Source organism: Gossypium raimondii, chromosome 13 (genome assembly GCF_025698545.1).
Source record: "Gossypium raimondii isolate GPD5lz chromosome 13, ASM2569854v1, whole genome shotgun sequence".
Taxonomy (NCBI): domain Eukaryota; kingdom Viridiplantae; phylum Streptophyta; class Magnoliopsida; order Malvales; family Malvaceae; genus Gossypium; species Gossypium raimondii.
This window is the reverse complement of record NC_068577.1, coordinates 54,400,679-54,424,247: the sequence shown is the minus strand read 5'-3', so window position 1 is coordinate 54,424,247 and position 23,569 is coordinate 54,400,679. Positions and strand designations below refer to the sequence as shown.

General features: G+C 35.1%; 2 protein-coding genes across 3 annotated transcripts; both read left to right on the top strand.

Moving 5' to 3' along the window:
* Window positions 1-1,430: 1,430 nt before the first annotated feature.
* Window positions 1,431-5,552, top strand: LOC105782443 (ATP-dependent zinc metalloprotease FTSH 4, mitochondrial). The gene is made up of 7 exons (XM_012607182.2): window positions 1,431-1,655; window positions 2,189-2,252; window positions 2,399-2,662; window positions 2,883-3,119; window positions 3,221-3,342; window positions 3,425-3,901; window positions 4,240-5,552. The coding sequence occupies exons 1-7, from the start codon at window positions 1,629-1,631 to the stop codon at window positions 5,167-5,169; spliced, it is 2,121 nt and encodes a 706-aa protein (XP_012462636.1). The 5' UTR covers window positions 1,431-1,628; the 3' UTR covers window positions 5,170-5,552.
* A 4,043-nt stretch (window positions 5,553-9,595) lies between these two features.
* LOC105783127 (histone deacetylase 2) lies at window positions 9,596-14,433 on the top strand. Of its 2 annotated transcripts, none has more exons than XR_008192762.1 (13): window positions 9,596-9,986; window positions 10,080-10,135; window positions 10,221-10,338; window positions 10,512-10,574; window positions 10,905-10,973; window positions 11,083-11,249; window positions 11,383-11,447; window positions 11,535-11,581; window positions 11,793-11,837; window positions 11,921-11,971; window positions 12,459-12,545; window positions 12,705-13,530; window positions 13,917-14,027. XR_008192762.1 is itself a non-coding variant. In XM_052626435.1 (13 exons), exons 1-13 carry the CDS (start codon window positions 9,696-9,698, stop codon window positions 14,024-14,026), a joined length of 1,257 nt encoding a protein of 418 aa, XP_052482395.1. In that variant the 5' UTR covers window positions 9,606-9,695; the 3' UTR covers window positions 14,027-14,433. The 2 variants fall into 2 exon arrangements, 1 of the variants encoding a protein (XP_052482395.1); XM_052626435.1 differs by having other exon boundaries at window positions 9,606-9,986; window positions 13,443-13,530; window positions 13,917-14,433.
* Window positions 14,434-23,569: the final 9,136 nt, after the last annotated feature.

Here is a 23,569-nt window from a genome sequence, read left to right as displayed (position 1 = left end):
AAATAATATGGGTGAGTTTAAAATAAATTTGGGTTAATCTTTTATAAATATAGACGGATTTAAACAAAATTTTAGGTTCAAATTTTAAAATGAACCGAACTTAAATAAATATAAAATATGTTAATATCGTTGTTCAAAAAAAAATATGTTAATATCATGTTTAGCATCAATCTAAACCCGTTAACAAGCACCTCTACCTGAAACACTTCATTGATTATCAAGTTTTTAACAGGTGTTGAAGCACGCTCCGATGGGCATTGAGAATTGGGCAAAGCCGTTGGGCCAAAACTCCGTTATCACCGTTGGGTTGAGCACTATAAATTCAGTTAAACACAACAAACAAGGAAAATAAAAGAAACTATCAACATGTTTGGTGCCATCATTCAACCCATTTCTGGCTGCATCGGTGCCCCCACCAAATGCTGATGAACCATGTCGCCATCGGAGCCACTGGAGCCGCCATTCCCTCCTCAGAGCAGGTTCTTTAGCTGCCATTAGTGACTCAACCGAATCCCTCATCTCCACTTTCATCTTTCTTAATTGGGATTCCCTCAACTCGAGCCAGCGCTTGGATTGGAGCAGCTTCTCTCTAACAACTCTGTTGCTTCTCCCTTTTGTTTGCAAATAAATTGGGTTGAGTCAATTATTGAGTTTAGAATTTAGGGTGAGTTTGGATTGATAGTGAAATACATGCATTTAGTTTACTTTTTGTCTCACTTACAGTATTTAATCTCATCGTCACCTCTATTTTTACACTAACCGTAAGTAAATATACCATCTATCCCTTAGATGGATTTATTAATTATTGGGTTTAAATAAATAGATAAATCCAGGTTTTAATTATTAGATTAAAATGGATAAAATTTGTATTATTTTTAGGTTAAACTATTAAAATAATTATTTTTGTTTATTTCAAGTTACATTTTAGTTATTTATATTTAAATTTTACGTTTTAGTCACTTACGTTAACGTCTTTGTAACATTTTAGTTCTTGAGTCATTAATTACGATTAACGATATAACGGTAAGCTAATGTGGTACGTTAAATCATCATTTCAAACAAAATTTTAGATTAAATTATACATTTGTTCCTATATTTTTCGTTTTGAGTAATTTAAATTTTTTAACATTCTTTGAACTTTCTTTTTTTCATTATCTTCTGCTTCTTCTTTTGTTTTCCTCTCTTCTTCATCTCCTTTAATATAGTTTTTTTATACTTTCTATTTGTTAAAACTAAAAGAGAAGAAGAAATGGAAAATAAAAAAAATTGTTAAAAAAATAAATTTGAAACCCAATCAGACTAAAAAATCTCAAGGAAATTGCAAACAAAAAGAAGAAAGGGTAAATCTGACAATTCACAAGGAAGATCTTCTCATCGTGACAGAAACTTATTACAGTGCGCATCATCATCAAAATAAAAGCCTAAAAACATTTTTACAAAAATTATAAAATTAATCTAACGATCCATCTCGCTTTCTAGATTTTCCATCTTTCTAACCCTCTTTCTCATAAAATTTCACCCTTCCCTTTATTTTCTCGCAAACCAAACAAACCCATCACGCACCGGGGAGAGAAAGAAAGAATAAGAAGATCAGATTTTTTTTTCTCTTAGGTCTCTGCAAAAAGGCGATGGCTTGGAGAAGCCTAATCTCTCAGGTTATTTCCCCTCTCTTTTGAGCTTCTTTTTGCCTAGCTCTTTGTGTGTATATATATTTGTGCAGTGATTGTTATTTATATATTGAATCTCTATGATATGAAGTTTTAATATTTGGGGATTGAGGGAACCCTAATTTAAATAAATTAAAGATATTGCCTTGGACACTTGAATAGTTGAATCCGAGATATGTATTAGTGGAGTAGGAAAAATTGAAAAAAAAAATGGAATCTTTTATTTTAATTTCCATTGGTCGTAACAAAAGATACTCATTTGCTTGAGCTGATTGAGACTTTTATTGGCGCAAACACTTGGTTTTTCTTTTTTAAGGTTTTGCAATTTTCATTTCGTTAATATGCATATTTGTAAATGTCGTCTCCCATTAGATATTGTTAGAAGTAGTGTATTTTTGCAATAATTGGATCGGTGAGAAACTTAGTTAATGCTTTTTGTGGGTTATTTTTGCTTATTATAGAGTAATTTGTATGTATATTCCTTTAGATAAACAATAAGCCTCGTTTCCATCTTAAAGCAGGTATCAAGACAGCAATCACGGTTGGGACAATATCGGAACTCGTTTAGTAAAGCTCATCTCTCTGGTATTTGTGTTTGTTTCAATCGAACTTTTTATATTCTATCATTATCTCCATGGTTTTATTCTTCTTTATTTTTTCAATAAGATAACTGGTTTCTGTGTTCTCAACTTAAAACTTTGTTCCTAAACTGAACTCTTGTTGGAGTGCAGGTAATAGGTTTTTGAGTGGCCAAAATAGGTTTAGGTCAAGCTATGCAGTCAATTTAGGTCGCAGACTCCGAGATGCTGACGAAGCTAGTGAAGCTGCTAGTTTAAGAGAAATTTACCATAGAAATGATCCTGAAGCAGTGATAAGACTATTTGAAAGTCAGCCATCATTACATTCTAATCGTTCTGCACTTTCTGAGTATGTTAAAGCATTAGTCAAAGTTGACAGGCTTGATGAAAGTGAGTTACTTAAGACATTGCAGAGAGGTGAGTGGTCTTGCTATTTGCATCTATAATTTCTCTTAAAATGATAATTTTGCAGTATTTTTTCCCCATTTTTTTGGAGTGATCTTTGAATGTTGTTTCTAATTTGATAGTGCTAATAAATTCCCTGTTAAACTAGTATTAACCCATTTCTTTCTGAACAATTTCTGCTCTTTGCCTTTTCTGTTATCTTTGTTGACTAATAGATTATGCAAAATTACAGGTATCTCCAGTTCATCAGTGGAGGGAGAGAGTAAAAGTGGCCTTTCAGCTTTTCAAAATGTGGGAAAATCGACAAAAAATGGTGTCTTAGGAACTTCTAGTGCTCCTATCCACATGGTGACTGCAGAAGGAGGGAATTTTAAAGATCAATTGTGGCGTACTTTTCGTAGTATTGCACTTGGCTTCTTGTTGATTTCTGGTGTTGGAGCACTTATTGAGGATAGAGGGATTAGTAAAGGTAGAATGTTTTAAGCGACATGTTTTCTTCTAAATTATTTGTCCATGTTTAAACTGATAGTCCTTTTCCTGGATTTTGACTGACTGGTATCCTTGTTTTAGGACTTGGTCTACACGAAGAGGTGCAAGTTGTAGAATCTAACACAAAATTTAATGATGTCAAAGGAGTTGATGAGGCAAAGGCAGAGTTAGAAGAAATTGTCCACTACCTTCGAGATCCTAAGGTGAATGCACTTTTTGATTTGGTAGATGTCTCCCTCTCCCTCCCTCACTTTCTTTCTCTAATTACCTTTACCCTTCTTGCAGCGTTTCACTCGTCTTGGTGGCAAGCTTCCAAAAGGTGTCTTACTTGTTGGTCCACCTGGCAATGGGAAAACTATGTTAGCAAGAGCTATTGCTGGAGAGGCCGGGGTACCTTTCTTCTCCTGCAGTGGCAGTGAATTTGAAGAGATGTTTGTTGGAGTTGGAGCTCGAAGAGTGAGAGATCTTTTTGCTGCTGCAAAGAAGCGATCCCCATGTATTATATTTATTGATGAGATAGATGCCATAGGTGGAAGCCGTAATCCAAAGGACCAGCAGTACATGAGGATGACTTTGAATCAGTTGCTTGTCGAATTGGATGGATTTAAACAGAATGAAGGAATCATTCTAATTGCAGCCACCAATTTTCCAGAATCATTGGATAAGGCACTGATTAGACCTGGACGATTTGACCGCCGCATCATTATTCCTTATCCAGATGTTGAAGGCCGGAGGCAGATTCTGGAATCCCACATGTCAAAGGTACCGTGTTGATTGTGTACAAGTCCATGTGTTTTTGGAGTCCGAGCTTGAGTTGACATTTGTGCAGACTGTGTTTGGCAGACTTTGTGCAGACTGTGTTTAGCAGGCCCCATTGAAGCATGTATCATAAAATTTGGCTTGATATTGGCTTTTCAAGCATGCTTCTAATTAATGTCTTTGTTAATTTTACATTTTGGTCCAATGACATCAACATTTTGTTGTCTGACTCTCCCATATTTGGTTTTTGTTGCGTCAGACTAACCATTGGTATTGGTAATATCTTTCTGGTAGAATCATTGAGCCATGCAAGTCTAACCATTCATTCTGTTCCATTACAGGTATTGAAGGCAGGTGATGTTGATTTAATGATCATTGCTAGAGGTACTCCTGGATTCTCTGGTGCTGATCTTGCAAATCTGGTCAATGTTGCTGCAGTGAGTGCTGCAATGCATGGCGCTAAAGAAGTGACAATGGTAGATTTGGAGTACGCAAAGGACAAGATCATATTGGGAAGTGAACGAAAGTCAGCTGTCATTTCTGAAGAGTCACGAAAATTGACTGCTTTTCACGAGGCTGGCCATGCTCTTGTTGCCATCCATACGGAGGGGGCACTTCCTGTTCACAAAGCAACAATAGTCCCTCGAGGGATGGCTCTTGGAATGGTGTCCCAGTTGCCTGAGGTGGATCAAACAAGCTTCTCCCGAAAACAGATGCTTGCTAGGCTCGATGTTGCATTGGGTGGTTGGGTTGCAGAAGAGCTCATCTTTGGAGAAAACGAAGTTACTTCCGGTCCACGCTCAGATCTTGAGAATGCAACTGAACTGGCCAGATCCATGGTTACAAAGTATGGCATGAGTAAAGAAGTGGGACTTGTTACCCATTCTTATAATGATGATGGTCGGAGCCTAAGCACCGAGACTAGACATCTTATAGAGAAAGAAGTGAAGTACTTACTGGAGAAGGCTTATAACAATGCAAAAACCATCCTCACTACCCACAGCAAAGAACATCATGCACTTGCTAATGCATTGCTCGAGCATGAGACACTCACAGGAGCTCAGATTAATGCTCTGCTGGCGCAGGTTAACTCTCAGCAGCAGCAACAAGAACAGCATCAAGAGGTGATTGTAGCACAGAATGGACCTCAGTCCAACCCAGTACCACCTAGTCCTAGTCCAGCTGCATCAGCTGCAGCCGCAGCAGCCGCCGCAGCCGCAGCGGCAACTGCTGCAGCTAAAGCCAAAGGTGTTGCTCCTGTTGGATCTTAGCATGCAAGGCACTGGTAGAGGCACAATCAGGTAGTTATTTCTCGAATTGAATGTACACATACATATTCTCAAGCCTTTTTGAGTTTGTAGCTTTGCATGATTACTGCCACTGGGTTTTATCTGTTTATAACCCTGTGTCTGATGTGACTGAAAGATGTAGAAGATGAATTATATGGCAGCTGTGTCGTAACGATAAGTAGCATTAACTTGAGTAATAGAAAAATGCATGGCATCACCCTTCCCCTTGCCCACGTTCTTTTTTGGGGTTTCCCCTTTTGATTAAACAATTTTCTTCATACACTGATAATGTTCCATTTAAGGGTTTACCCTCCTGGGGATTTGTTTGTAAAGCGTTGATAATAAAGTACCTTTTGATCGCTTTCTCTGCTGGTTTTGACTTATTTGGATTCCGAATTGAGGCTCGAGTCATTTGTGAAAAAAGAGGCTCTCTTTTGTTTTCTTTCTCATGCCTTGGGTCATTTCACAACTACAAAGCCAACAGTTCAGAACCCGTTTTTGGTTGCTCGTTTCTTGCATTAATGGCTGAGTCTAGGTCCATTTCTTAAGATGAATTTTCTTGTATGATGTATCCCCTGTTAGCTGTGAATCCCAGCATGGTTATATTGCTCTTTTACTTTAGAGATTATTTCAGGTCACAAGAACGTGATAATAAGATCTAATGATAACCCAAGTCACTTTCTTTCTTGATAGATATAAATGTACATCCGATCCTTATTTTGCCACATCAATTTGGCAATTTCCACTAGTTTCTGATAGATTTGCTAAGTGAAATATATATATACGGCCACAGATTCATTCATGCATACATAGGATTGATTCACAACACTCTACGTAGCACGTCTTTCCATCATTTAAAAAAATTGTTTTATTTATGAATGAAAACTAATAACATGAAGGATCCATCCGCAAAAATCATTCCAAGTATTGTCCACTCGCTCAAAACGTCATTAGAATTAAATAATACATTGAGTTAAATTACAATTGAAACACTTTTCCATCGAGCGGTATCTTAAAAGTAGAAGCGAAATAAAATCATTTTTGGTGCGTTTTGGGTGAAAACATAGCAGCTAGAGAGATATTTTTCCTCATCCTTGGTTACTTGACGTTAGCAGAGCGGTGGTGGATGAGCTCAGACCTGAGAATCTGCTGAGGAGAGAGAAGGTACTGGCATCGGAAACATGTTCCCACGGTTTGATTGATTTGGAATCTTAAGGAAGAGATAGAAGTGGGAGGGTGGAAGTTTGTATTGACCAATCGCTTTCAATGCTGCTGCATGGGCACGATTTGATTCTATTATGACGACTCTAATGGTATTGTCAGTGTCCCTCCCAAAAATATACACGTTGGATGATTTTTTTAAAAAGAACCTTAAAACAAAGCAATTATCCAGAAACTAGGCTTTAAACAAGAAGGTTAAAATTACTGGCCGTCTAGAAAATTTGTTTCACAGTTTAAAATTTAATAAAATATTTTAAAATAATTAATTTTAATTTTAAAAATATTTTTATTATTTAAGTTCAATTCTGATAGATATGAGGCATAAAAACCCTTTTTCAAGTCTGATTTATGAATAAGTATACTCCGAATCCTCTTCAATTAAACATGTTCCTTTTGCATTAATGAGAAATGATTGTATGAAATTGTGATTTCAACGTTATTTCTATCTATTTTCAATAGAAGAATAATAGGAAAAAGCTGACAATCAGGATAAAAAATTTGATTTGTCATTTTCCTATTAGAAAAGAATAAGGATGACATAAAATTACAGTTGCATACAATCCATTCTCTTGCATTAATAACTAAACCCTGTTGATGTTTTACCACTTGTAAGCATTTCATGTCATACAATCTTGTCAAGTTGTAATCTCGCTCGTTACATTGCTAGTATGACTTTGTCAAGTAGCAACACTTCATCGAAGCTCGGCTTCATGGAAGTACATTGGCATGAAACGTTGGCCTTTTTCAATTTATCTTGTAAATTATAGGTGTTGGGTTCTCTCTTACACATAAGACACGTGATACCTCGCTTAGTCTATTTCCGTCCCATCACAATCTATTTAGAAAACTACTATGTTGTCTACTAAACCGGCCACGATGAGATTTGCATTATACATGCGTCAAGATCCTAAATTAAAAGATGGATCACCTTCACCAAATACAACTCGCCACACATTTACCGTTGTGTGTTCTATTGTCTAAGCCTCCAGCCCTCTCTTGTACTCAACAAAGTTAAATTTAAAATTGAAAACAAAAAATATATATTTGTTATCTTTGTATTTCCTTAACCATCATCCATGGTTAACTTTTCAAAATTATAAATATTTAACTATAAGCATGTTTAATTTTAATATATTTATTTATACTAATTATAAAACTTTTAATTAACTTACGGTGATGAATTAAATAGATAAATTTAGATAATAATATAACTAAATATAGATGTCAAAAATGTAAATAAACTTTAACTTAAAAAACAAAACTCACATTGTCTTTAAAAAACAGAACTCACATCCTTAAGAAACTGTCCACTTTCACAATTTCCCACTTTTTTTTCATAATATTTTTAAATATATTTCTCTAACTAAATTCATTTTTTAGCATTTCATAATTATCTTAAGAAAACTACTTTTATACTAAAAAGACTATTAATTTATTTTAAAGCTTTTTATCATCAACATTTTTTTACTAAACGGTTGTGTTATAATAAATGTCGATAATGGCAATAGAACGATTGTAAAACAATAACAAAAGAAAAAATAAAACACAGATTTTACGTAAAAACCCTTTTGAGAAAAAATTACGAGCGAAGGAGGAGAAATTCACTGTTGAAAATTGAATAATACAAGAGGAGTTTTGACTACACGGGTATGTTCTTGACATTTCTGGGTCCTAGGCAAAACAATAAAATGGGGGTTTAGGTTTCTTACAAGTTGGAGAAAAAAATTTTTAGGTCTCATAAAAGTTGGTAAAAAAATTTTTGGACTCTACAATATTTTAGACCCCTTTCAGACTTGGGCCCTAGGCAACCGCACCTCTAAAGAACTCCCAGGGTTGGACCTACGACTACATCTATTTAAATGCTGAAAAATTCTATTCTAATCAATATCAAATAGAATAAATGTAGTTCTAAATCTAAATCATAATAAATCTGGATAAGACTTATAGACTTAAAAGCATAATAAAATCTAGAGAGAATTTACACATGATTTATATCATGAACATCAACCTTATCCCTAAATAAAAATTCTAACAAAATTAAATTTAAATATTTAACAAATTCAAATATCTAAAGAATAATTATAAATAATTTTATATGGTGCTACTTAGATTTAATCGAATCGGGACATGAAGAAGCTCACTCAAGAATTTTCGAATAACATATCGAGGGTAAATCTATGGTTCTTATTGTCTTTGACTTGAAAATATATCCCATTATTTTACCGCGGTAGTTATTTCTTTAACAAATAAGGAAATTTGAATCTCACACTCTAACAAATTATCTGACAGCTCCATACAAATTCTATAAAAACTCATTTATACATCCTAATGAACCATGTCCATCTTCGTGAAAAAGACCCGCTCGAAATGAACCATGCAATGCTAAATAATAATAAAGTTTCATTTAAAGTAGATTTTGGATAGTATTAAAAAATTTAACTTTCCATGGATTTTTTCTCTACCTATGGATTCAATTGATTATATTTATAATTAATTATTTGTTATTAAAATCTAAATTTAATAAATATTTAGAGGGATTCATGGATCAGGTTGAGTCGAGCCTAAACATGATATTAACATAATTTATGTTTGTCCAAACCCAGCTCGAAATATGGGTTTAAAATTTTGTTCAAATCCCTCCATATTTATAAAAGACAAATCTAAGCCCATTTTAAATCCGCTCGTAGTATTCTTAAAAAAATATTTATTTTATTTTAATATTTAATAAATTTATACATATTTTATATAGTCATCTTAACATTATTTTAATGTTTACATTTAGAGTAGTATTATATATTTAATATAAGTTTATTTTTTTAATGTGTTTTAAATTACATAATATATAAAAATAACATAAATTGGGTCAGGCCGAGTTTGGGCTTTGAATGTTTAAGCCCAAACCCAACACATATTTTAAACAGGCTTACTTTTTATCCAGGCCCTTTTTTCGGGTGTAATATTTTTGTCTAAATCTTCTTAAATTTCAAGCAAACTTTTAGAATTAAACAGATAACCCAACCTATAAACAGCTTGACCCGTATCCTCCTATATTAATAACAACCTCCACACTGATGAATCCAACTAACATTCCATTGATAATTTTATTCTTTGCTTCCACCTTTAAGAAAGGAATATATTTTCTGATATAAAGAATCTGAAATCGATAGAATTTTACCCCACCTCTTAAGCCATTCCCTCCTTTTATTCCTACTTTTGTTTTTTATTGCGTCTGTGCCACCGCTTTGTATTACAAAAACGAATTTATTTAAAAGCTTGAAACCAACGCGATGACGATTCCTTTGCTGACGCTCTCACACCAGCAACCGTTTTGGAAGTTTAGAACTCACCGAGTCATTGCAAACACCACCGAATCAACTCGTAATCTCTGCAAATCGACCCTATATTTGTTCCTCGCACTCGCCACTCCTTTCATTGCTTATCGCTGCTTTAACTCCTTTACAATGTTTTGGTCTTCGTCTTCGTCATCCTCTCAACCCGCTACCAAAATCGATGCCGAATCTCTCCGCCGTCAACGAATTAACTCTAGCAAGCTCTATCAGCCTGATGCTTCCTCCAAGGTAACTTTTATCTTGTTAATTATATAAAATTTTCATATATGATAAATAAATTGTTTGTTTCTAGCTTGAAATTTTGAAATTTTCATTTTACAGGTTCCAGTTATCTACTCTTCTTATTACGATATCAGCTTCCTCGGAATTGAGAAACTGTAAGATATTTTGAATTTGATTTTATTTTTTAAAATTTGATTAACCGGTTTTAGAAAATTAGTTAGTTATTCGCGGTTGATGTAGGCATCCGTTCGATTCTTCGAAATGGGGTCGGATATGCCGATTCTTGATGTCGGAAGGTTACCTGGAAAAAAAATCTATTGTTGATCCATTGGAAGCTTCAAGGGACGACCTACTTGTGGTAATTGAATGTTTTTTCCACTCACTTTGTTTATACACTGAGGCTTATGCTTATTGAGGAAAAAGGAAGATCATAGGTGATGGAAAATATAACTCTTAGTTAATGAGGTATCTATCTGTAGCAGGCGCTGTAACCTAATGCTTGTATTTTCTTCCCCGATATTCTCGGGATAGGTGCATACAGAAGCATACCTGAACAGCCTGAATAACAGCGTGAATGTTGCCAGGATAACTGAGGTACCTTGTAGAATTTCCTTAAGCAATAATTTGGTTGTTTTTAGTGTGAAGTTAATTTTTGCTTCCTTGGATTTTACTTATTTCGTTGCCAGTCGCCACTATCTAGTGTGATCTTGTGGCTCTGCTTAAAAATGGGATTCTCCAGAAAAAAATAGCAAGATTGCTTGGTTTTATTTATTACTGTTTTGGGTTCATGGGAATTTTGTGTGTTGCATGCCCAATATTTACTGGCTATGTTTGTTATAGTTCGATGTTTTTGGCTGAGAACTAAGTAGTATCAAATGATGTTATTGTACTTCTTAGATTGATTCAAGGCACTGTGTTGTGTAGGTTCCTCCTGTAGCAATGTTACCCAATTGGCTTGTTCAGATGAAAGTTCTTTATCCCTTCCGAAGGCAGGTAAAGCCATAGAATCATAGTCTGTCTTGGAGCTAATTACATCATTTTCTTTTTCATTGGAGATTCAGTTTTTTGTGAAACTAGGATTATACTGATCATATTACTACAGGTGGGTGGAACTGTTCTGGCGGCTAAGTTAGCGATGGACCGAGGATGGGCTATCAATGTTGGGGGAGGGTTTCATCATTGCAGTGGTGGAAGGGGAGGTGGATTTTGTGCATACGCAGATATTTCCCTTTGCATTCATTTTGCTTTTGTTCGGTTAAATATATCAAGGTAATAGAAAGTCAAGATTAAAAATAATAAATGCAGTCCTTGCAATCTTATATGGCATCCTATTCTCAACTAATCTATTGACTATATCTTTTATTAATGGGCTATTCTCCTTATACTTTATAATATTTTTTAGGGTGATGATAATTGATTTAGATGCACATCAAGGAAATGGTCATGAAATGGATTTTGGTAATGACGGTAAGGATGCTTTAATTTTCCTCATGGTGCTTTATCTTGGTTTTCTTTTTCTTTTTTAATTTTCTATGTTTGTGTTTTAACTGGCAGAGCGTGTGTACATCCTGGATATGTACAATCCAGGAATCTACCCATTTGTAAGTGCTTGCTTTCTACATTTGTATTGCATTTTCTGTAGTTGAACTTGAACAGCCTCTTCTCCTACACGATAGTATGTACTGTCCTTTTAACTGTTATTTTTTTGCTCTATGCAATGAGTTCCGACTTTTTTCTCTTGAAATATCAATTTAAGAGGACAACTCACCTTACCTTCTGGTTTTATTATTATTTTTCATTCAATCTTTTCAGGATATGACTGCTAGAAATTATATTAACCAGAAGGTTGAAGTGGTGGTGAGCATCTAGCATCTTGTTAATGAAGTTAGCTTATTGCTTGCTAGGTCTTTAGCTGATTTAATATTCCGATATATGAACAGACTGGGACTGCAACTGTTGACTATTTGGACCAATTGGATAAAGCACTTGCGGTATAGATTTTTTCAGCTATCTTCAACATGCTTTTTTCTGTTTTTCGCTGGATCTTTTCTCAATTCTGATGTCCATATCTGCTGTATTTTATCTGACAACACTAATGCATCTTTGCCTGACACCTTTACTCACAAATAAGTCCGTTTTATGTGTCTGTCTTGGTTTTGACTTTGTCATTTACTATTTTTAATCGTATTATTTCAAATGCATTTAGTGCTTATACTGTGTCTCTGCCTCTATCTATTCTTTTATTTATTGTTGTCATAATGTCTGATGCTTTTTAACTCTGGTGCACTCTGACATGATTTCATCAGCATTTTTGCCAACTCGGGCTTCATCTTTTGCTTTGCATCTTTATCTCTATTATGTTCTCCTCTTTTCTTTTCATTTACTTGTTATCTTTAACTAATTTTGTACTATGAATACCGTAGTCAAAAGTTGTTCTTATGTCGTTATTGCATTGTAGTTATTAGTTACAAATGCCAGGTAGCGGGGAGTAATTTTGCCCCTGAGTTGATTGTTTACAATGCTGGAACTGATATTCTCGATGGAGATCCACTGGGTGGATTAAAGGTAAATTCAATCATAGGATCCATTTGCTTAATTGTGTGCTTTCTATTCTTTTTCTCCCAGTACTTTTCCTCTTCTATGAGAAGTAAAGCAGATCTTCATTAGACTCACACTTTCTGTGAATCAATTGTCTCTGATTCATCAACTTAACTTTTGGTGAAGAATTGTCCTTTCAATGATGGCCCTGGAGAGTGGAGAGCAGCCTAAACATCATACAGAAAGAAGGAAGCTGATGCTGGTTGCAGGAACACATTCCTGTTTTATCTCATATTATGTGCTAACATGGTCATGTTGATTCATATGAGATTTTGTGTTCATCTCCCTACAAACTCTGCAGAGCTTCACTTGCCTGCTTATAGGTTAACTGAACAGCGCTGCATTAGGATGATGCATCTTCAGACCACTAGAAGCAGATTAGAACGGTCGTTCTTTTCCACTAAACTGTGAAAGAAAATCCTTCATTTATAGTACATTCATTTCAAATAAGTAGTTTTGAACCAAAAAGGGAAGTAGATAAGTAGCAATGAGGATTAGATTATCATGCAAAATTACAGAGATTTTCTGTATCTTAAATGTTGGTTTAACTCTAGAAATATCCTACAAGATTTCGGGGATATAATTCTAGATGGGCTGCTTGGCATAATCCGGAGTATCAGTGCTTGCAGTGAAGGGATGGAGTGTCGCATGTGAAAAACAAAAAGTAAAAGAAAGTTTGAGACGACTACAACCAAGAAGGCTGCTTAAGGCAGTTCATTTCTGTGCCCCTTTAAATTCTGGGGCATTCAGTAAAATACACCATGTTTTATTTTTAAAATATTTCTTTTTATTGGATGGTGCATCTCTGCATAATTAATATTTGCTAGTTTTCACTTGCGGCTATTCGTCACTTATAATTTTCAGGTCAGTCCAGAGGGGGTGATCAAAAGAGATGAGAAGGTCTTCAGGTTTGCTCGTGATAGAAAGATCCCTATTGTAATGGTCACATCAGGTTCGTATCTTCAAACCTTTATATTTATGCTTGAAGCAAACAACAAATAGACGATGCCTTGCTTTATGCAAAAGACGACAACTGCCCTCCTTACATTAATTAAGAAAAATATTTTCATTTCAGTCACTGATCGGTGTTGGTCCCTTTGATAATAGCCAAGATATAGTTCTCCCGCTTATCGTTTGTGTTAATGGAAGGAAAAAGAAATAGAAAGAATTGTTTATTTACTTTCCACCATATATGAACAAGACTGCTGGAGCTAAGTTTGAAATTACCACATTGGATGAATCCTCAATGTAACCTGAGATGACGAATATCATAAAAACATGTCTGATTCTGTTCAAGCTTCACCCATCATAACATACTTATCCATTTTCTTGTTTTAGGTGGCTATATGAAAACCAGTGCCAGAGTCATAGCAGATTCCATTATAAACCTCTCAAATGAAGGCTTGATAGAGACAAATGTCCACAGCGGAAGAAAAATAATGATATAAGGCTACTTTGCTATCAATAAACAACTCCATTACAAAGGTCAGTTCTACTGAAGAATCCCAAGGCATGAATACTATCCAAGTTACTCACATGTTTGTAACCGAAAGTGATCCTTACTATATAAGCAGGCAAATAGGAGAAATTAGGAGATAGAAGTGTGAGTTTTACATAGGAATAATACTCATAGGAGCATGAGTGTGTCTCGAGTTGTTATTCAAGTAGTTTGCAAGGCAGTATCTTAGGGATTAGCTTGGCTTGGTCTTCCTTGTACACGAGGTATGGCCGCTTGCCATGTGTCTACCTTCTCTCTTAGGTTATCGAATAACTGATATATAAGGAAGCTTGTTTAATGCACAAATGTTTGTGTAAATGCAAATATGCAGTATATAGCTTATTTTAGTTTCAACAATGTGATCATTTCGATGCTGCTATGTGTTTCCTGTGTCTATCTTCTCCTATATTTGTTGTTTTTAGAGTCCAACAGGCAAAGGAGATGAGAGCTATTCCCAAAAATGTCGCTTCTAATTAGGTGAATGTACCCGAAAGCCCTTCTATTATAGATACATGATCAAATTAGTCCCTCTACTATTAAATTGATCAATTAGTCCTTGAACTATTAAAAGGAATCAAATAAGGTCAAACTGAAATAGAATTAACATTTTATGTTTAAAAATATCATTTATTATTTAACAGATCAAACATTTTTAAAGTTTTTTATGGCTCTATAAATGAAATATTTTGTTTAGAATTGAATTGAAATTGAAAAAAATAAATTTTAAGACATTTTTTATACAATAAATGTCACATTTGTCACAATATGGGTTTATTTGATTCTTTTTAATAATATAGGTGTAAGGGCCCAATTTTGCCTGGGCACTACACAGAGACAATAAATAAATAAAAATAAATTAACAATCCAATCCAAATATTACAAGCCCAAAACAAACAAAAACCCTAAAGCCCATGACCCAACCTTTTCAGAAAAAAAAAGCTAAAAAACCCTAGCTCCCCTTAAGACACCAGTGTCGTTGCCCTCCACGTGAACGGGCACGTCGCCCGAGATTCACGCCTAGGGGTGTGCAAAATTTGGGTAAAACCGAAAAAATTTAGTTAACCGACCGAATTCGGTTAATCGGTCGGTTAACCGAATTTTTTCGGTCGGGGGTCGGTTAATTATTTTTTGATTTTTCGGTTAACGGCTAATTCGGTTCGAAACCGGTCGGTTAACTGAATTTTTTCGGTTAACCGAAAAAATTAATAAATAAAATTATAATATATAAATAGGCCCACTATTCACCTAAACCCAATCTAAACTCAAGTATTCAACCCAACCAACCCAATCATAAAATTAAATTACAAATAATTTAATAAATAAAAATAAAATTTTAAAACTAAGACTAAAACTAAAGTCTAAAAGTCTAAAAATAATTTAATTATGTAGTGATTCAATTTGGTTAATTTGGTTAATTCGGGTAATTCGGTTAATTCGGGTAATTCGGGTAATTCGGTTAATTCGGTTAATTCGGTTAATTTTTAACCAAAAATAAAAAACATATAATTTTGGTTAATTCGTTAATCGATCAATTAACAAAAAAATTCGGTTCGGTTAATTTTTTTGAAAAAAAATTCGGTTCGGTTAACGGTTAAAGATTTTGAAAGGTCGGTTAATTCGGTTAATGTTATTTCGGGTCGGTTAACCGAATGAACACCCTTATTCGCGCCCCAAAGCCGACCCTTCCTCTGCTGCCATTACACCGAAATGGCAAAGGCCAGGGTCTCCTCCTTTGTTGACCTCGTGAACCTGTAAAAGAGAACAAAAAGAAGACAGAAGCAGCACAAAGATAGTAGTAGAGAAACAGTAACAAACTTGAGTAGTAAACAGTGTAATATGGCTATAAAAGCCATCACCAAATTGTAATATTGACAGAAGAAAATATACAGAGAAAATAATTGAATACAAGAATTAACAATCGGATATAGATTCGAAAACAAAAAGGTGATTTTTTTTCATTCATTTTTATTTTTGAAATATATAAAGTAAAAAAAAAACAAAATCTTTTACCCTTTCTTTGTCGGCGTCTTGCTCTTTGTTTTGCAAGGCTGACTAACCTTCGGGGTTGGCCAAACGGTCACAACGAAAGAGGGCAGATCCGAAAGGTTCTTTTATTTTTTTTGGTGTTTTGGTCTCAAATATGGGTTAAGGGTAGAAAAATGGCTCAAAAAAATGGGCTTTTGGTGAACTCCGACCACAGTGGACGGCGGTCGCCATCGCCGTCGCCAACGGTGGTACAACCAGTTGTCTTGAAGATATTATTGCATCTGTAACCAGTGATGAGCCATACATAGGGGCAGACGATGAGGCGATAAAATGTTCCTTTCGATAGTTGGAATTTATTATTGAAGAGAACAAGATCCCAATGCCCAAAATATCCAAAACTACGAGGATGAGCCAGTAGTTGACGGTTGGGAAAGGAGTCTTACTGGGAAGGGGACTTGGAAAATACCTTCAAGGGAAAGTCGAAGCACCAATGTTGAGGGACAAACGAGACTGTTTTGGCTTAGGATATAAGCCAGATGCGAGGCAAAAGAAGGAGTTGTAGGATAAGTAAGAAAGGAGAAGAGTGCGATTAAGCGGGGGAGAGGTCAAATGGGAACCGATGACCTTTCCTATATATCCAGAACATTTGTGTCAGAAGGAACTATTTACCCTGAATGGAAGATGACAAGAAAAGAGACTACAAAAGAAATATTGGGAAATCTGAACATCAACGCCATACTGAAGAAAGAATTGGGGAAGAGAATTTATCGGACATTTATCCTTATGTACCTGAAAGTGTTCTGAACAATTGGACTGCGGGAGAGATTCCTGTAATTTTTAGAGCTAATTAAAAGTCTCCATATATCAATGATATGAGCGACTCTGCTATTGACTCAGAATCTCTTTTTAAGCAAGATATGTGTCCGGAGGAAGCTCGGGATTTTGAAAATGATCGAGACTTTAGCTTATCTCCTGATTTGTTAAAGATGGTAGAACAAGATGAGAAACAGATCCTACCATACAAAGAATCAGTAGAAATTATAAGCTTAGGAGAAGAGAAAGAGGTGAATATCGAAGATTGTATCACTGTAGAGACAAAGCGAGACTTCATTGAGTTACTCCAAGAATTTAAAAATATTTTCACATGGTCGTATCAAGATATGCATGAGTTAAGTACTGATATTATGGTACACTGACTCCCCATAAAGGAAGAGTACAAACCAGTTTAACAGAAGCTTTGAATGATGAGGCCTGACATCTTACTGAAAATAAAAGAAAAGGTTAAGAAACAATTCAACGTTGGTTTCTAACAAGTGGTTAAATACTCAGAGTGGGTAGCCAATATAGTCCCCGTCCCTAAAAAAGATGGAAAAGTACAAATGTATGTAGACTACAGGGACTTAAACAAGGTCAGCCCGAAAGATAATTTCTCGTTACCCTATATTGACACCCTAGTGGATAATACAGCAAGTTACGCACTGTTCTCCTTCAATGATGGTTTCTCTGGATACAACCAGATAAAGATGCATACTGAAGACATGGAAAAGACCACATTCGTAACCATATGGGGAACATTTTGCTATAAGGTAATGATATTTGGACTAAAGAACGCGAGAGCGATGTATCAAAGAGCCATGGTAACCCTATTTCATGATATGGTACACAAAGAAATCGAGGTTTAAGTCGATGATAAAATCGTAAAATCCCGAATAGAAAATGAGCATATACAAGTCCTGAGGAAATTGTTCTTGAGATTAAGAAAATTCTAACTAAAGTTTAATCCAGTAAAATGTACATTCGGGGATAGGTCAGGGAAACTGTTAGGACTCGTAGTTAGTGAAAAGGGGATTGAGATCGACCGAGATAAAGTCAAGGCTTTACAGGAGTTGCCTCCGCCGCGTACTCAAAAAGAAGTTCGAGGTTTCTAAAGGAAGTTAAATTATATCTCCCGATTTATTTCACAACTAACTGAGAAATGTAACCTCATATTCCGTCTCCTTAAGAAATATAATCGAGGTGTATAGGATGAAGAGTGCCAGAAAACTTTTAACAAGGTCAAACATTACTTGTCCAATACCTCAGTGCTGATGCCACCTAGTCTAGATAAGCCACTGATACTGTACTTGGCAGTATTTAAAAATTTTATGAGATGCGTGCTTGGTCAACATGATGAGTCAGAGAGAAAAGAAAGAGCGATAAATTATCTCAGTAAGAAGTTTACTGAACGTGAGACAAGATATTCGCCAATTAAAAAGTTGTGTTACGCATTAATCTGGACAACCCGGAGACTGAGGCAGTACATGCTGTACCATACAACTTAGCTAATCTCAAAAATAGAACCTCTAAAGTACATGATAAAGTCGACTACTTTGAATGGAAGGTAGGTCAGATGGCAAATTCTGCTTTCCAAATTTGATATAGTCTATGTGAACAAGAAGGCTATAAAAGGGAGCGCAATAGCATATTTTCTGGCCAGTAGAGCTTTAGAAGATTACAAGCCTTTGAATTTTAATTTTTCGAATGAAGATTTGATATATGTTGCAACCACTGAAGAAGATGCTGAAGAAGTACGTCATTGGAAACTAAATTTTGACGGAGCGTCAAACGTTATAGGTAACAGAATCGGGGCAATCCTGGTATCCCCAAACGGAGACCATTATCTCTTTACTAGTAAATTATATTTTAATTATACAAACAATATGGTAGAATACGAAGCATGCATCATGGGTATTCGTGCAATCATAGAACGTAAGATCAAAGTGCTAGAGGTATATAGGGATTCTGCATTAGTGATCTATCAGCTCAAAGGTGAATGGGAGACAATAGATCCCAATTTAATTGAGTATAGAAGGCTAGTCCTTGGACTAATTAAGGAGTTTGATGACATTACCTTCTACTACCTCCGGCAAGATGAAAATCAGATGGCTGATGCCCTAGCTACCTTAGCTTCCATGGTCAAAATGAACAAATAAGAAGATGTAAAACATATCTAGATGAGTATTTATGAGGTTTCAACTCATTGTTACAACATCGAATAAAAAAATATGATCACCCTTGGTACCATGATATACTGCGGTATGTGAAAAATCGTGAATACCCTGACCAAGCAACTGAAAATGAGAAAAGGGCGTTGAGAAGAATGACCAATGACTATGTTCTAGATGGGAAAATCCTATATAAAAGAAAAAAAGGATCAACTGCTATAAAGATGTGTGGACATGTTGAGGCTAAGAAAATTTTAGAAGAAGTCCATGAAGGCGTCTGCGGAACACATGCTAACGATTTTACGATGGCCAAGCAAATCATGAGATTTGGATATTATTGGTCCACCATGAAAGAAGATTGCATCAATTATGACAGAAGATGCCATAAGTGCCAAATTTATGAAAATAAAATTCACGTGCCTCATTCACCTCTTCATGTTATGAGTTCTTCATGGCCTTTCTCTATGTGGGGCATGGATGTCATTGGGTCGATCTCACCAAAAGCTTTCAATGGGGATCGATTCATCTTTGTGGTCATCGATTATTTTACCAAATGGGTAGAGGTCACTTCTTATGCCAATGTCACGAAGCTGGAAGTCGGTAAATTCTTGAAGAAAGAAATCATATGTCGGTATAGAATGCCAGAAAGGATCATATCTGACAATGTATTAAACTTGAACAATAGTACGATAGCGGAGGTCTGTAGTCAGTTCAAGATCAAACACCACAACTCGTCACCATATCTCCCAAAAATGAATGGTGCAATAGAGGCAGCCAATAAGAATATTAAGAAGATCATGGGAAAAATAACTGAGACTTATAAAGATTGGCATGAAAAGTTATCATTTGTCCTCTATGCCTATCAAACGTCTGTTAGAACCTCTACTGGGGCAACGCATTTCTCATTGGTTTATGGAATGGAGGCGGTTTTACCTATTGAAGTCGAGATTTCTTCTCTCTGAGTTTTGGTAGAGTTGAAATTAGATGAAGCCGAATAGATCCAATCTCGGGATGATAAATTAAACTTGATTGAAGAGAAAAGGTTGAAAGTTATCCGTCATGGTCAGATGTACCAAAAACGAATTATGCGAGCTTATGACAAAAAGGCTCGCCCTAAATAATTCTATGAGAGGGACCTGGTATTGAAAAAGTTCCTCCCCATACAAAAGGACTTCAGAAAAAAAATGGATGCCAAACTAGGAAGGAGCTTATGTGGTAAAGAATATCTTTTCTAGAGAAGCGTTGATTTTGACCGATATGGATGGCAAAAACTTGCCTAATCCCGTGAATTCGAATTTAGTTAAGAAGTACTTCGCTTAAACAAAAAAAGGAGAGGCCAAGGCGAAAACTCGTAAAAGGACGCCTTGAGACCAAAAGAGTTTTGAGTTGAAAACTAGGAAATAACAATTCAAATTTTGATCAAAGATAGGGCAAGTGGTAGTCTTGTCCTCTCCGAATTAACAATAAAGACGGATGCTACATATTGGGGCATCAACAGAGTACTATTGGTCTTCTAAACACATATCAAGTTCAAAGGGTCCTCAAGAAGTTAGTACGAAGAAGCCCATGCTACGATATCTGAGGCACCTAGTTTTATTTTACTTATTTTGTATCTCATCAACGTTTGCTATTTTGGTTAATTTATTCACTCTGATCCTAATAAATTTTAATCTTATCCACTGTTATGATCTTTTTCAGGTATTTTTTATTGAAATAACGATTAATGAACTAATAATATTCAAGTAAAAGGAGTTCTGCATATTGCTCTAAAAGATTTTCTAAATAGTACGAGAACTTGAAATAGGACCATTAGTCAGAACTAACCAAATTTAAATGTTAGAAATATTTGGGAAAGAATAGCCCAAATTGTGATTATTTCTTTGGGTTTCCTATCAAAGATACCAACTGAGCAATAAGACAGAGTAATGCGTCAGTGATAGAACTTTGATGAACAACGAGCAATGTCAACCTAAGCATTAAAAGGGGATCATTCTCGAAAACTAAAATTTTGCATCTATGCAAATATCATGCATACACATATAGTTAGGAGCATTTGATTCATTCTGATCATAATATCCTAATCGCTTGGCATAAATATAGACTGATAAAATTCTACAGGTCATGTTCCCCAGAAAATGGTGTAATAGATCAATGAAACTACAAATCCTATACCCCTGAAGTTGTAATGGAACGGATTAAAGTTATCATGACAAATTTTATATCCCTGAAGTTACAGAGGGGCAGGTTAAAGCCATAAATTTTATCTCCGTAAAGTTACAGTGGAAAAGATAACATATACAAATCTTATCTCCCTGAACTTGCAGTGGAGCAGATTGAAGATGCGAATCTTATTTCTCTGAAGTTATAGTGGAATAGATTAAAGCTACAAGTTACAAATCTTATCTTCCTAAAGTTGCATTGGAGCAGTTTGAATATAGCGAATCTTATTTTCTTGAAGTTGTAGTGGAATAGATTAAAGCTACAAGTTATAAATTTTATTTCCCTCAAGTTGTAGTGGAATAGATTAAAGCTACAAGTTATAAATCTTATCTCCCTGAAGTTACAGTGGAGCAAATTGAATATTATAAATCTTATTTCCCTGAAGTTGCAGTGGAACAGATTAAAGCTACAAGTTACAAATTTTATCTCCCTAAAGTTTTAGTGGAGCAGATTGAAGATAGCGAATCTTATTTCCATGGAGTTGCAGTGTAGTAGATTGAAGATAACAAATCTTATTTTTCTAGAGTTGTAGTAAAACAGATTAAAGCTACGAGTTATAAATTTTATCTCTCTAAAGTTGCAGTAGAACAGATTAAAGCGACAATTCCTATACCCCTGAAGTTGCAGTGGGTTAGAAAGAAGCTACTTGAAAAAAAGAGCACAAAAAAAGTCGAAATTTGACGAGCAAGACAAAATTGGTCCATCTTAAAAGTCTTTGCTTCATTCTCGTTACACGACAACGAGCAAAGAGGGGCAGTTGTAAGGGCTCAATTTTGCCCGGCCCTAAACAAACACAAAATAAATAAATAATAATAAATTAACAGTCCAGACCAAATATTACAAGCCCAACTTACAAGCCCAAAACAAACAAAAACCCTAAAGCCCATAACCCAATCTTTTCAGAAAAAAGCTAAAAAACCCTAGCTCCCCCTAAGACAGCAGTGTCGTTGCCCTCCACGTGAACGGGCACGTTGCCCGAGATTCGCGCCCCAAAGCCCGACCTTTCCTCTGCTGCCATTACACTGAAATGGAAAAAGTTAGGGTCTCCTCTTTTGTTGACCTTGCGAACCTGTAAAAGAGAACAAAAAGAAGACAGAAGCAGCACAAAGATAGCAGTAAAGAAACAACAACAAACTTGAGTAGTAAACAGTGTAATATGGTTATAAAGCCATCACCAAATTGTAATAGTGACAGAAGAAAATATACAGAGAAAAAAAATTGAATACAAGAATTAACAATCGGATATAGAATCAAAAACAAAAAGGTGATTTTTTTCATTTATTTTTACCTTTGAAATATATAAAGTAAAAATAAAAACAAAATCTTTTACCCTTTCTTTTTACCGGCGTCTCGTTCTCTGTTTTGCAAGGCCAATAGACTCTCGGGTTTCGCCAAATGGTCGCAAGGGAAGAGGGCAGAACCGAAAGGTTCTCTTTTTTTTTTTGGTGTTTTGGTGTCTTTTTTGAATTTTGGTCTCAAATCAGGGTTAAGGGTAGAAAATAGCTCAAAAAATGGGCTTTTGGTGAACTCTGACCACCGTAGACTAGAGGTGTGCATGGGCCGGGCCCGAAAAAATTTTCAGCCCGCTTATTAGGCCCGGGCCCGGCCCGGCCCAAAATATGGGCTTAATATGTTGTCCAAGCCCGGCCCGTGGAAAGAATATGAAGCCCGGCCCAGCCCGTTTTTTTTTTGCTTAAAACTAATATTAAAATTAATTGTTATTAAAATTATATTAAATATCAAATTATTTTTTTTTTGTATATAATGAAAAAAATTAAAATAAGATTACTTATTTAAAGAACAAAATGCATAGCTTTCATGTTATCTATAAATTTTATGTTAGAATTGATGTAGTATTATATTCTAAGTTTTGATTCTTAATAAATAATGAACCTCATGTCCACTAGAATTGTTTTAAAATTACCAACTAATTGAATTTAAATGTTATTTATTTGTATATAATTACACATTTGTGACATTTAGGTAACAATCAATTCTTAAAAAAAGAATAAAAATAAAATGATTATACAAGTAATTAGGACTAGCAACATATTATCATTAGGCAATAAGTAGCATATTATCTATGCATAATAACATAATTAAATTAAATATTCTGTTATTGCTTTTAAGCTGCAAAAAAGTTCAGAAATTGAATGGAGAAGCAAAGCATACAAATATTTGCTCAACAAACTTTTTTCTCTTTGCGAATTAGATAGCAAACTCAAAATTTTCCCTTCAAATCACATATACATATAGATAGCACATCCATAAGCATATTAAATCATATTAAATCAGTTTGAGCT